The sequence below is a fragment of the Mauremys reevesii genome, linkage group 6 (genome assembly GCF_016161935.1).
Source record: "Mauremys reevesii isolate NIE-2019 linkage group 6, ASM1616193v1, whole genome shotgun sequence".
In the NCBI taxonomy this organism is placed as follows: Eukaryota; Metazoa; Chordata; order Testudines; family Geoemydidae; genus Mauremys; species Mauremys reevesii.
The window spans coordinates 12560398-12574355 of record NC_052628.1 but is presented as its reverse complement, the minus strand read 5'-3'; the positions used below and the strand labels follow the sequence as shown (position 1 = coordinate 12574355).

The 13958-nt window shown below is 42.9% G+C and overlaps 1 protein-coding gene across 2 annotated transcripts in view; it reads left to right on the top strand.

The window, feature by feature from the left end:
• LOXHD1 (lipoxygenase homology PLAT domains 1) overlaps window positions 1-13958 on the top strand; it is a 289434-nt gene that overhangs the window by 119257 nt on the left and 156219 nt on the right. For both annotated transcript variants that reach the window (XM_039545016.1, XM_039545015.1), the window contains exons 11-12: window positions 4803-4901; window positions 8128-8276. In XM_039545016.1, coding sequence (XP_039400950.1) covers window positions 4803-4901; window positions 8128-8276 — 248 coding nt within the window. The remainder of the gene's footprint in view (window positions 1-4802; window positions 4902-8127; window positions 8277-13958) is intronic.

Below are 13958 nucleotides of genomic sequence, written 5' to 3'. Positions count from 1 at the left end.
CTTTAATGCTAGAAAACTCAATCTAGCGCCAGGTGGAATTGCCAGTCAATTCACTTGGCTGTTGACAGCTGCACCCGAGTTTGTTAGGAGCATACAAGACAATAAAGCACTTGACTACCACACCTCCCACTTCTTCAGTACACCCAGAGCCATGTCAGTTAGTGTCACCCCATTACTTTCCAGAGATAGCATCCGTGTAACATCTCTCAGAATCCTTCCTGGGGACTGCTTTCTGAGTGCCACTTTCCTAGATGAGTTGTGTCAGTGGAAGCAGGAATGCCTGTAAGTGCACAGCATACATGATTGCCTGGAAAAAGAAAAGGACAGCAGACATTATACACACACAGGATATACCCTTGCAGGTTACACAGGTTGTGCACTAGTTACCGTGAAGATGTAGGGACATCAGGAAATAGTTGAAAGCTCTAATTTCAGAAACGCTGAAATATGATGTTCCTGAAACACACTGTGAAATTGATGTTTGTCAGCTATTCACTGAATGGCAGCCATGAAACTGACAAGAATGTCAATTTCCTTAGCAGAGCTGCCGCAGGGAGCCAGCGGGACCTGTGATGGGTCCCCAGGGCTGCTAGGCTTTCTTCTCCTGCTGGGGGTCTGGAGTCTGGCAAGTATCCTGCCATGGAGTGGGGATCTTAGCAGCCCCAAAAGACCTGGCTTTAGCCAAGGCTGCTGCCGCAGAGCAGGGACCTATCCTGGCTCTCTCATTTTGTTGTGAAAAACTTTGAAAGGTCTAATCTTCATTCTGATGTGTAACAAAAACAAATATTGAAATAGCTTTTTTTTTTTTGTGAAATGGAATTTGTGTTGTCTGAAAGTTAACCACATGCACAAGTGTTTGCAAGATCAGGGCTATTTCACTTTAGTTTTGAAAGTTCTTTTCTTCCTTCTCTGGCTGTGCAACACGACACTTGGTCCCGTCAGCTCTTCCAGCTCGATGGTTGATCCATGAAGTCATTGCCTCAAATTTGCATCCTAGGGATGTCAATGAAATCTTCAAGGTATCTAATCTGGCAAGCTCTTGTACAATCATATCTCTCACTGACCGGTCCTGCTCCGGGGAAGTTAGTGTATTAGCTGCTGTTTGCAAAAATGGGTCAGCTCTGGGTGTGGCTTGAAGAAGTGCTCTCTGCTGTCTTCTTTGGACACTTATACCCTGATCCTGATCCCGTAAACTGCTCTATGCGGGATGCAACATGGACCAGTGAGAGGTTGTGTCACTGCTTGTCCTGAAACCTAAGTGCCTTAAAATGCTCTGCTGCTATAGCTCCCTGTCTGGATGCTCCCAGCCAGCAGACAACTATGCACTGAGTGTCTATGTGATGAATAGCCCTGGTTCAGCAACTCTGACTCCAGCAGCCTGCTTGTTACACCACATCCTCACTCTGCTCTTCACCAGACTTGGTTACTACTAGTCAAATGACCTCAACATACCCCACATCCTGAATGTCCCCAAAACCGTATGCCCTGAAACGTCCAGCCTCTATTGGAACATTTGGTAATAAGGTCCGTTGCTCCTTTAAAGAGACAAAAACACAATAGTTTGTTGTGTTAACTGGAGTTAAACAGTCCCTTTGATTCGAACACAGCACTGGGTTAGTTTAGATTGGACGTAAAGGAAGTTTATTAACAAAAAGAGAAGATTGGAAGTGAGTTCAAGTGTAAAGGAGAAAGGCAGAAATAGTTACCAGCAAATAAAAGTGCGAAAGTGAAATCCCTTGTGGCTCTTTGCCCCTCTCTTTTTTTTTATAATTCAGTGAACCTTTGAAATCTGCCCTTCTCAAAGTCCAGTGCCCCTGCAGTGAGGAGAGGTACCATGGAGTCTGATGGAGAAGGTTCCATGCTGGTTTCTTCCCCACTGGTGCTTTCTACCATGCACGTTGATCTCACCCTGCAGCCTCTGACGTGCCAATGAATGGCTGCTTGACTGTGGTTGCCAATTGTCTGTGATTGCACCTGGATGGAGGCATCAGCCTTTTTGTCTGGAAAAAACCTGTTTACCTGCCCTCCAAACTTACTGATTCAAGCACATTTTAGTCCCATATTTCTTTCACATTTGTACAGTCCTTTGGGTGTTTACTGTACATACAACATGAAAGAATATTAATGATCAGTGTGTTACCGGTTTTTCCAATGATGCCTTACACAACACCTGTTAGATACAGATTATGATGTACACCGAATCGGGGTACACTGAACTGGTCAGGCCAGCTGAAACTCTCTGTACCGGAGCCCCTTGTTCTCTGGCACTGGGATGCTCTTACGGTCACAGCACGTTTCTTCCGTCACAAGATTGGGGGCTTAAGGCCTAATAATGCTGTTAGTAGCATGTGAGAACAGAAGTCCACCAGCAAGATCAAAGCTTTAAACTGTACCCACTCTGTCTTTGGCTGTTAGAAGTGAGAACTCTCTGGGGTTAGCATCTCCTCTTGTTGCACTAGCTGTACTGGCAAAAGTCTTCAGGTTCTGCCCCTCTACTTCTTATTTATTATTAAGAGCATTTTAACTCATATTATTTTATTGTGTGGTGATGCATTTTGTGACAACCTGATTTTTAGTATTTAAAAAATTAGCTCTGACATGTACTATATTTGCACCGCAGCCCCCTGGCCAGATTTGTAGTTCTGCAGTTGCATTTCCTACATATTGAATGAAAACTCATCAACACATCTCAGAATAGGAATATTAAAGACTTGTAGCAAACTACCCAGGAACAGTCTCTAGACAAGGAAATATTTGGCAAATAACATAAAATAATAAAAATGTACAAGTAATTTGTAGGCTCTTCATGGAGAGAACCATCGCTGAGTACATTATTTGCTGCATGTTGTTCACTCAGGTCTAAATATCAGTGGAGCTTGCCACCTGGTATAAAGAAAGATGAGTACTGCAACAGTACAATCAATCGGCTAAACTAAGGTGGGATTTTTAAAATGGCTGAACATTGTCCTAAATTTCCTCCCATTGAAGTCAATGGGTATTTTGCCATTGATATCAATGGGAGTGGGGTTAGGCTAACCTTGATCATATCTGAAAAATCCCATCCCTAGTTTTGAAGAGTCTGGGCAATGGAAATATCTGTGCTTCTGATTGACGTAAGTGTTTTTCGGGCTCCTTAGTGCCACATATGAATGCAGTTTGGCATTGCAACGTCAAAGGTACAGTGCTTGATACCTTCACTCGCTTATGACTTTTTTTATATTCTAGAAGGCAATAACATTTTAAAACTGGATGGGGTAGCGGGATGGGACCTTTCCAAGTCTTTGCACTTCTTCAGTTGACTGATCTTTCTTCAAAATATTTGTTATCGCCTGCTCTTGCTGAGTGTCGGCTAAGTTGCAAAGTTAGCTGCAGTGTAGTGTTCAGAATTGGAGGGGTCAGATCTAAACCTGAGCAGTTGTTCGGGTTACTCAGATCATTGATGTTTCAGAAAAACAAGGCTAACACAGACCTTAGTAAAAAGAACAGGAGGACTTGTGGCACCTTAGAGACTAACAAATTTATTTCAGCATAAGCTTTCGTGGGCTACAGCTCACTTCTTCGGATGCATAGAATGGAACACACAGGCAGGAGATATTTATACATACAGAGAACATGAAAAGGTGGAAGTATGCATACCAACAGGAAGAGTCTAATCAATTGAGATGAGCTATCATCAGCAGGAGGAAAAAAAAACTTTTGAAGTGATAATTGAGATGACCTGTAGAAGGTGTGAGGAGTGTGTTTAATGGCCACGTGTCAGCACCACAGTTTGCCCCACTTGTGTCATTTGTTCAAACTTCCAGTGAAAAGGCCAAGAACTGAATGATCTGCTCCTTGTGCCCTGAGAAGGGGACGCCAAAGGTCACTGAGCTCTGACTAGGGAAAAGGTCTTCCTAGAATGGTTTGCACCCCTTCCACAGAGGGAGAGAAGATGATCCAAAGCTTTGGGTGCTAGCCTAGCCTAGCCTGTGGGACGCCTGGGTTCAGTTCCCTCCTGTGCCCCAGGCATTCTGTCTGAGCTTGGATAAGTCATTTAGTCTCTCTGTGCTTCAGTTCCCTATCTGTAAAATGGGAATTATAGCACTGCCCTTCCTCAGAGGGGTGTTATCAGGATAAATACGTTAAAGATTGTGAGGTGCTTGGCTAGTCCAGTGATGGGGAGTTATAAGTACTGTAGATGGAAGAAGCAGGGAATATCAGATGTCTCTGTGGCACAGTTTCTAACCCCACAGAGAGTTCCCTGCAGAATTGGGATGGGGGGGTGTTAATGCAAGGAGGTGTGTGCACAATATCCTCCAGCAGAGACTCCACTTATCTTGTCACTGTTATTAGGAGAGGGATCTGTGTAGGATTAATTTTGGAAAAGTTTTGGGGGAGTATTTTAATTGCCTTGGCTAAGCTTTGGTTTTCCTTCTTTATTGAAATTTTCTTGTATGCGTTGGCACCATGGCTCTCCCTATGGTGGCAGTGTTACAACAGCCAGGAAAGGCTGTGAATGGTGGCCTGCGTAGTACACCAGGATTGTCATACACATGTTGGGTGAAATCCTGACCCCCATAATGACAAAACTCCCACTGACTTCAGTGGGACCAGAATTTCACTCTTTGAGTCTGCTGCAATAGTTACCATAGCATTCTGTGTACTAACCATTATGAACAGTGGCTCCTAGCATCCCATATTGTCCAAGTGCTCCCAAGGCATATTGCACCACCGTGGCAGGTCTGGTGTGTATCAGAACGCTTTATGTTGATCCATGGCTTGTATTGTTAATATGCTGGGCATTTCTCCTTCTGTCTTTGCAGTTAACAAGTATGTGGTCAGAGTGTTTACCGGAGACATTAGCGGCAGTGGAACAGATGCGGATGTCTTCATTAATATCTTTGGCGAGAATGGAGACACAGGTATTCAAATGCAAATCATTTCCTAAAATACTTTTTCCTGCTCTGCCCTAGGCAAGCCTGGTATCTGAACAACAAACAGCACAATCTGGAAAATGCAAAATGATTTGGCTCCCTGAAAGGACAACAAATGGCCCATCTAGTTTAGGATTTTTTAGACCCATAATTTTCAGCAGGTGCAACAGCAGAACAGCTGGAATATGAACCAGGGTCAGGCTTTTCTACCACTGTGTCATCTAACACAAAAATTCCTGGTATAGACACACGGGCATAGACCAGTTCAACAGGGAAACAATCCACTAAAATATCTGATGTTCCCATACATGAACAGAAAACAAAATATTGGCAGTCCCTTTTGGGAAGCTGAGAGAAGAATTTTGTCCACGCATATTCTTTCAAACTTTAATTGTCAACTATGATTGAATATCTATCCATTTAAAGTGTGATCGTGTCACCATTTGTATCATCATTTAATTCAAATCAGCTGATAAGCTGCATTTATTTTGTGAAACAGAGGCTGTAGCAAAATATGATAGTATGCACTTGATTTTAGTAAACATTATGTTTCATCTATAAGTTCAGAATAATAATTAGAGATGGGCCCAAACCAACCCTCGCACCCACCTTACAGAAAAGTCTTCAGTAAAAAAATGAAATCCTTTCTATAGTTTAACTATCCTATAGAATTTAATACAGAAAGATATCACTTCTCTTGCATTACTCAGAGACTCATAGACTTTAAGGTCAGAAGGGACCATTATGATCATCTAGTCTGACCTCCTGCACAATGGAGGCCACAGAATCTTACCCATCCACTCCTGTAACAAACCCCTAACCTATGTCTGAGTTATTGAAGTCCTCAAATCGTGGTTTGAAGACCTCAAGGTGCAGAGAATCCTCCAGCAAGTGACCCATGCCCCACACTGCAGATAAAGGCGAAAAACCTCCAGTGCCTCTGCCAATCTGCCCCGGAGGAAAATTCCTTCCCGACCCCAAATATGGCGATCAGCTAAACCCTGAGCATGTGGGCAAGACTCACCAGCCAGCACCCAGGAAAGAATTCTCTGTAGTAACTCAGATCCCACCCCATCTAACATCCCATCACAGACCGTTGGGCATATTTACCTGCTGATAATCGAAGATGCCAAATTAATTGCCAAAATTAGGCTATCCCATCATACCATCCCCTCCATAAACTTATCAAGCTTAGTCTTGAAGCCAGATATGTCTTTTGCCCCCACTACTCCCCTTGGAAGGCTGTTCCAGAACTTCACTCCTCTAATGGTTAGAAACCTTCGTCTAATTTCAAGTCTAAACTTCCTAGTGTCCAGTTTATATCCATTTGTTCTTGTGTCCACATTGGTACTAAGCTTAAATAATTCCTCTCCCTCCCTGATATTAATCCCTCTGATATATTTATAAAGAGCAATCATATCCCCCCTCAGCCTTCTTTTGGTTAGGCTAAACAAGCCAAGCTCTTTGAGTCTCCTTACATAAGACAGGTTTTCCATTCCTCGGATCATCCTAGTAGCCCATCTCTGAACCTGTTCAAGTTTGAATTCATCCTTCTTAAACATGGGAGACCAGAACTGCACACAGTATTCCAGATGAGGTCTCACCAGTGCCTTGTACAACGGTACTAACACCTCCTTATCTTTACTGGAAATACTCGCCTGATGCATCCCAAAACCACTTTAGCTTTTTTAACGGCCATATCGCATTGGTGTCTCATAGTCATCCTGTGATCAACCAATACTCCGAGGTCCTTCTCCTCCTCTGTTACTTCCAACTGATGTGTCCCTAATTTATAACCAAAATTATTGTAGTTAATCCCTAAATGCATGACCTTGCACTTTTCACTATTAAATTTCATCCTATTACTATTACTCCAGTTTACAAGGTCATCCAGATCTTCCTGTGTGATATCCCGGTCCTTCTCTGTGTTAGCAATACCTCCCAGCTTTGTGTCATCTGCAAACTTTATTAGCACATTCCCACTTTCTGTGGAATGGTTCTTAAACATCTGTTGAAAGGATTTCATTCCCTATTAAATTCTATCGGCTTTTAGAGTAATTAATGTAGAATACTATTGGTTTTATCCCTGTTCAATTCTTCAACACTTTTCCATAAAAGCAAACTCCTTTGAGTTTAGAGGTGTTGAAAATCCAAACTTGCAAATAACTCCTCTCTTTATAGTGGTCTTGAGTAAAATTCAGAATCCAAAAGCCCCTGAACTTTGAGGCATGGTAAATCTGGAATTCTGCAGCTTGTATCTACCCCTAAAAGTATTTTAAATGGTTGGATAGACTTTTAAAAGCAGAACTGTTTGAAATGTTGCAATAGAGAAAATAAAAGAGCCACCCAGTCATCTATCTTTGGAAACTTCTGAGTGATGTAAGTAACTGTCATAGGGCGACCTGGCTTGGAGCACCCTCCTACAGCAAGCCATTCTATGACTGGTGTGCCTGCCTCAGTTTCTCTTTCACGCGCACTTGCTTAAGTAGTACCTCTATTTAGGGCCAGTTAATTACAATAAATAATGCCCCATAAGAGTCCCAAACATAGTTTACTTCTCACATTCACAGTATATAGTCCTTAAAACCCTGTTCTTCCCCATGGGAATCCCTCTAACCTCTCTGCTGGGAGTCCTTCCATACCATACTGCAGTATCTTCTGCCACACCTGGGCTCTTCGTCACACACCTCCTGTCCTTTTACCAGGACAGCCACCACCCCTCAGCCCTTCCAGATGGGGTGCAGCCCCACTCTTCCCAGTGGGAACTCTCCCTGCCGCTCTGCTGGGAGCCCTTCAGCCCTCTGACTCCAGCTCATGCGTGTCTGCCGTTAAGTCTCTCCACTGCTTCCCTCCCATCAGCCCTCTCTGGCCCTTGGCTCCAGCTCTCTGACGTGAAAGCCAGCAGTCAACTCCCTCTGCTGTTCTCCTGCCTTCAGCCCTCCAGCCCTGGCTTGGGGAAATCAGCCAGCAAACCCCACTTGCTGCTCTCCTGCTTTTGTGTGTGCTGAAGGAATGGTGCTACATCATTGGATTATAAAGTTCCCTGTCTTCTACTATCCGCACTGTATAGAAGCAGTGTTTTGGTACTGGTTGATTTAGTCATAACAGTAGCGTTGCTAGACAGAGATTTTTGTAAATGTATAAATATGTACTGAGACCTTCACCAACTTTTTCCCATCTCAATCACCTGTCCCTTTGCCATTGTTTTGCTTAGGGGAGAGGAGACTGGACAATGACAAGGACAACTTTGAAAAGGGAGCAGAGGACAAGTTCACCCTTGATGCTCCAAATTTGGGAAAGTTACGGAAAATTACCATAGGCCACAATAACAAGGGTGGCTCTGCCGGCTGGTTCCTTGACAAGGTTAGTTATTCCTTAGGAGACAGTTAATTAGGGCTGCGCTGAGACCAAAACGTCTAACTTCTCATCTACTCACTGGTTTGATACCAACAGACCCAAATACTCACGGGTAATTTGGTCATTCAAGTTTCTTGTTACTCAGAAAAGTGTGGGTGAAGCATTCAGCATTCAAAGCTAATAACCACACCAAAATCTTCGGAGATAATTGATGTTTAAAACTGCAAATCTGGTGTTGACGATGGTATGTGAAGGGCGAGTGCAGGTGTTATAGCAGAAACTTCTCTTACCTGCCCTGCCAGTGAATTCAGTCATGTCCTGCAACACTCTAGTTTTGAGCCTGCTGTAAATAGTTGGTCCAATAAAAGATATTACCTCACCCACCTTGTCCCTTTAATGTTCTGGGACCGACACAGCTCTAACACTGCATATATTCTAAATAGAGGAGCTCAAGCATGTGACCAAAAAACAGAGGCGCTGAGTTTCTGAATTCCTGGGGGGCGCTTGATCCCTGCTCTAGCCCAGGCCTCGCCCCCACTCCACCCCTTCCCTCAAGCCCCCCCGCCTCTTCCTGCCCCTGCTCCTTCCCCCACCCCCCGTGCCTTCTGCACGCCACTGAACAGCTGATCACCAGTGGGTGGGAGGTGCTGGGGGGGAGGGGAAGGAGCTGATCGGTGGGGCTGTGAGTGGGTGCTGAGCACCCACTGTTTTTTTTCCATGGGTGCTCCAGCCCCAGAGCACTCAGAGTCGGCGTCTATGCCAAAAATGGAGACCAGGTTGTAACTCACCATTTACTTGACCTAAATCAGTGTTTGGGCCCTGGAGTGCAGAGGTGTAAGTACTCTGCACCTTCTAACATCAACCCTTCCCGCTCACTGCTCGCCTCACTCGTTCAATGAAAGGCCTGTTCATGTGACTCACATCTGTGGCAAACACTTATTATTTTACAGGCCAGTGCAAGGTCCAGGCACCACTGAGCTCCCATATAATAATTTAGTGGTACAAGGGCACGCTATAGAAAGTCTACAGTTTACTGTGTCTTGTTTGAGTGAAAACTGTTGCATGATCATTTGCATGGTAAATGGAGGGGGTGGGGGTTAAATGGGCTACTAACTTTTCTCTGTGTCTGCTAATGTGCTCACTGCTTTTACTCCGCATGACTGCAGCTCACCACCTTCTTTGTGCAACCAAAGGACCTCTCATTAACAGTTCTCCTTGGAAGTCCCTGTTTGATTTCTTTCCTCTCCAGCCGCAAACGCTCACTGAAGTTAATGGCAAATCTGTCATTTAGAGCATTTGTGACTAGGGGCATAGCAAATGAGTCAAATTGCTGGACCTCTTACAATATAGAAAACTTACCCGTGCAATAAGTATACCGCATCTGGGCAGATTAACAGAAATCGTCCATGCTATTTCAAAGCGCTTTTAGCTCAAGTGGGTCCAGCTACTATATAGGTATCATTCTAAAAGGTGAGCTGCAGTCAGTGGGAATTGTAGGTTCCCATATCAGAAAATCATGTGGAATGTTTTGCCTGCAGATCCACCCTGATTTATTTTCAGTAATTCCAGGCATAGCTATAATCCTTGTGTAGGAGATCTTCAAGGAAGACCTCTTGTAGGTGCTGCAGGACATGGTGTTGGTGATTCAACAGATGACACATTTCCTGCTGAGTTATTACTGAACCAACTCCCCAAAATGATGTTAGGGAGCTCTGTACTAGATGGTGTCATTGTTCAGATGAGATGCAAAACCATGGTTATAATCTGGTGACTATTATATATATTAAAAAGGGTTCTGATTAACACTGAAATTATGTGGTAATGAATATCATAGTAATTTGTCCTAAGCCAAACTTTATAACCCACACCATTCACCCTTGAAACTTTTTGTATGTTTAGTTCAATTATGCACTCATTCAGTAGTTCATCTACCCAAACATGATCCAGTGATAACAGCACAGGTTACTTAAAGGCTTGTTTAACAACTTGCAAAATAATTACCTTTGATATCTGGGTGATATGAATCATTCCCACATCTTACAGTAATATGCACCATTTTGGAAACATGGACAGACATAAAACACAAAGAAATATAGAGGGAAAAAAATGTTAATAAAATAGCTGTCTTCTTTCAAAGCTTCACCAGTACAACCTTATCTGTTGTTGTTTGCATTGGGATCGTGCCCAGAGTCCCCCAGCTGTGCATACACAGAGACAGCCCCTCCCTTGAAGCGCTAACAATCTAAATAGACTAGACAGCCAAAGAGTGGGGAAGAGGAAGTATTATTATTCCCAAATTTGCAGATTAAGCAATTCGCCCAAGGTCACACAGGAAGCCTATGGAAGAACTGGGACTAGAGCATAGTGTCAATGTGTCAATTCAGTGCCTTGACCTTAAGACCAATTTTGCTGTCTGTCTAACTTTGCCTTTATCTTGGGGCTTTGTTGTACGGTTCACTCCAGTTAGCTGTCTCTCCCCACTGCAAGGGTTGCAAAAAGGCTGCTTTTCCAAACTGGCTTGCCCCAGTTACTAGTATCGTTTTATTTGCTTTGTGCCAGCAGCGTGTTTGCTTCCTGTCAACTTGACAGAGTTAAGAGTCTCAAATCGCAAGGCTCATTCTAATTCAAGATGCAGAAGCTAGGCAGCCCTTTCATCCATTTGTTGCTGGCTCTAGGGATGGTCCAGCAAGGTGCCAAGTTTCTTCATCTCGGGGGTGCTCAGGCTTTGTAGGACTGAGCCCTTGGAGAAGAAAGTTAAAGGATAGAAGATGAAATGAGACAACAGTGGTTCCAGTTCAATCAAGTCATTCCTTAGAACGGCACTGCAGAGTGTTTTATAATAGAAGATAAACACTGATATAACTCACTCAGAGTTCGAACTCCTGGTATTCTCCTATCAGATAATAAAAGGTTAAAGAGTATTTAGATAACGAATATATTGACATCAGCAGGGCCTGATGAATGCACCCTAGAGTGCTGAAGGAATCAGTGTCTGAACCATTGGCAAAAAGGCAATTACTGTACTATATTGGGTTGTATTACTAGGAATGTCACATGTAAAACAAGTCAGATAATTATTCTGCCCTATTTAGTGTGTTTAGGTCTAAAGCATGTGAAAGTTCAAAGGAGAGCAAGAAAGATGATTAAAGATCTGGAAAATAAGAGCTGTGAGTAAAAAGTTAAGTGAACTCAGCAAATTCTCTTTGGAGAAAAGCAGACTGAAGAGAGATGGGGTTAACTGCCTGCAGATGTGTGAATAGATTTTATAAAGGGGACAGCAAGGACAGAATGGGAAACTCCTTATTGTAGGAAAGAGGTAAAATGTAGGTTCGATACCAGAAAATGTAGAGAGAACACGCAGCCACTGGGCCAAGCTCTAAAAGGAGGTTTTGGAATTGTTTTCACTGGAAACACTCGAAGATAGGCTAGACTACACTCCTTCTTTGTGAGAGGCAATTTAGGAGTAACGAATTCTGAATTCAGTTTTACACATTTACAGGGAGCTGGACTAATTGACCCAGTAAAGTTTCTTTTGGACCCTGCTGAAAATTGTTTAAATAGGTCCAGATCCAAAGCCAATGGAATTCAGTAACTTCCTTGTTACTATAGCTGAAAGAGAGTGTGTGAAAGAGTCTGTGACCCAGGAACAACAAAGCAAAGAACTGAAGCATGCACTTGCAATTCCAGCATAAAGACGATTCCAACCGGAGTCCTTCCTACTGTATTGAGTGGAGATCTGAGTCCATCATGTTTAACTCAAGCTCAGCTAAGACTGGAGAGTGTGTTTGTTAAATCTGTGTCAGATGGTGTTTGCTTGAAGAAGTGCATGAAGGGTTGGATGCTCTTGAGGCTAAGCCATGGGACTAGGGGTTGAGGATCTTTGGTTCTATTCCTCACCCTGCCACTGATTCTTTATGAGAATTTGGGTGATTCAATCACATCTCACTCTCCTCATCTTTAAAATAGAGATAATACTTCCCATCCACACAGGTCTATTGGAAAGCTTAGATGAAGGTTTGTAAAAGTGCTGCAAGTTTCTCAGATGGAAGGCTGTACATGGGTTATATGTATATATATGTGTGTGTGTGTATATATATATATTGCACATACAAAAATTGTTAAAAGAGCAATAAGATTGCAAAGTCAAGTACTCAAAAATTAAGAAATGTTAGAATTAAGGTTGTCTGTGCAACCTTAATTCTGCCCTCATGTATTTATGCATTATGATACAGTCTTTAATTAAATGATCACATGCTATTTTTTCCACAAGACCCCATCTCTTTCATTACACAGGATGGACCATGCTCAGTTAATGACCAGCTGTTCAATATTTTGTTTTATCCTCATTGTCACTAGTCAAATGCTGCTCTTTATACAGGGCTACTCTATGACGTTCATCACTACAGTATCTGAGTGCTTCACAAATGTTAATACATTTATCTTCACAACACCCCAGTGTGGCAAGGGAGTGCTATTATCTCCATTTTACCACTGGGCAATCGAGAAGGGAGATTAAGGTCAAAAGTGTCCACTGCTTTTGGGTACCCGATTTTAGATGCCTAGGACCTGATTTTTCAGAGTACTTAACATAATATAGCACTTATATCTTCAAACCAGATTCTAGTTGGGCACCCAGAAAATAAGGAACACACAGTTAGTGGCCATTGGTTAAAATGATTTCCCCAGCATTACCCAGGAACTCTGTGGCAGAGGCAGAGATAAAATCCAATTCTCCAGGGAAGCATTCAACTGCCTTAACCATGAGACCATCCTTTCTCATCCTGCAGTCCTCTGCCTCGTTTACTACAGACCTTCCAACTTCTACAACAATTGGGGCAGGGGTCCTACAGACAACAGCTTCCTTAACTAAGCAACCCCAGCTCATCCCCAGTACTGTGGAGCTGTGGGAACTGAAATTATGCAAAGTCTTATAACTTGGCCAAATTTGGATGTTTTTTCCATGGGCACAGCAAAAGGCACATTCCTGACACAAAGGTCATACACCCCTGCCAAATTGCAACCCCCTCCACCAAAGCATGGTGTCGCTAGAATTCCCCAACAAAATGGTGGTAAGAATGTTTTTTAAATGACAAAATAATGTACTTCTCCTATTCTCTGAAACAGGTGTACCATTTTTTGCTGAAACGTCAAAGAAAAAGAATGAGCCTTTGTCAGACACACAGCATAGAAAATTTCAGGCCAAACAGTTAAAATTTGACAAAGTTATAAACAACTGAAAACATGGTTTTATAATGGCAAGCTTAAGTATAGGCATCACTGCCTCCCCTGCCTATAAAATAAGTAAAGAAATAGAACAGGGGTAGGCAACCTATGGCACGTGTGCCAAAGGCGGCACGTAAGCTGATTTTCAGTGGCACTCACACTGCCCGGGTCTGGCCACCAGTCTGGGGGGCTCTGCATTTTAATTTAATTTTAAATGAAGCTTCTTAAACATTTTAAAAACCTTATTTACTTTACATACAACAATAGTTTAGTTATATATTATAGACTTATAGAAAGAGACCTTCTAAAAATGTTTAAATAAATAGGTATATCTCCATTTATTTATTTATCTCCTAGAACTGGAAGGGACCTTGAAAGGTCGTTGAGTCCAGCCCCCTGCCTTCACTAGCAGGATCAAGTACTGATTTTTGCCCCAGATCCCTAAGTGGCCCCCTCAAGGATTGA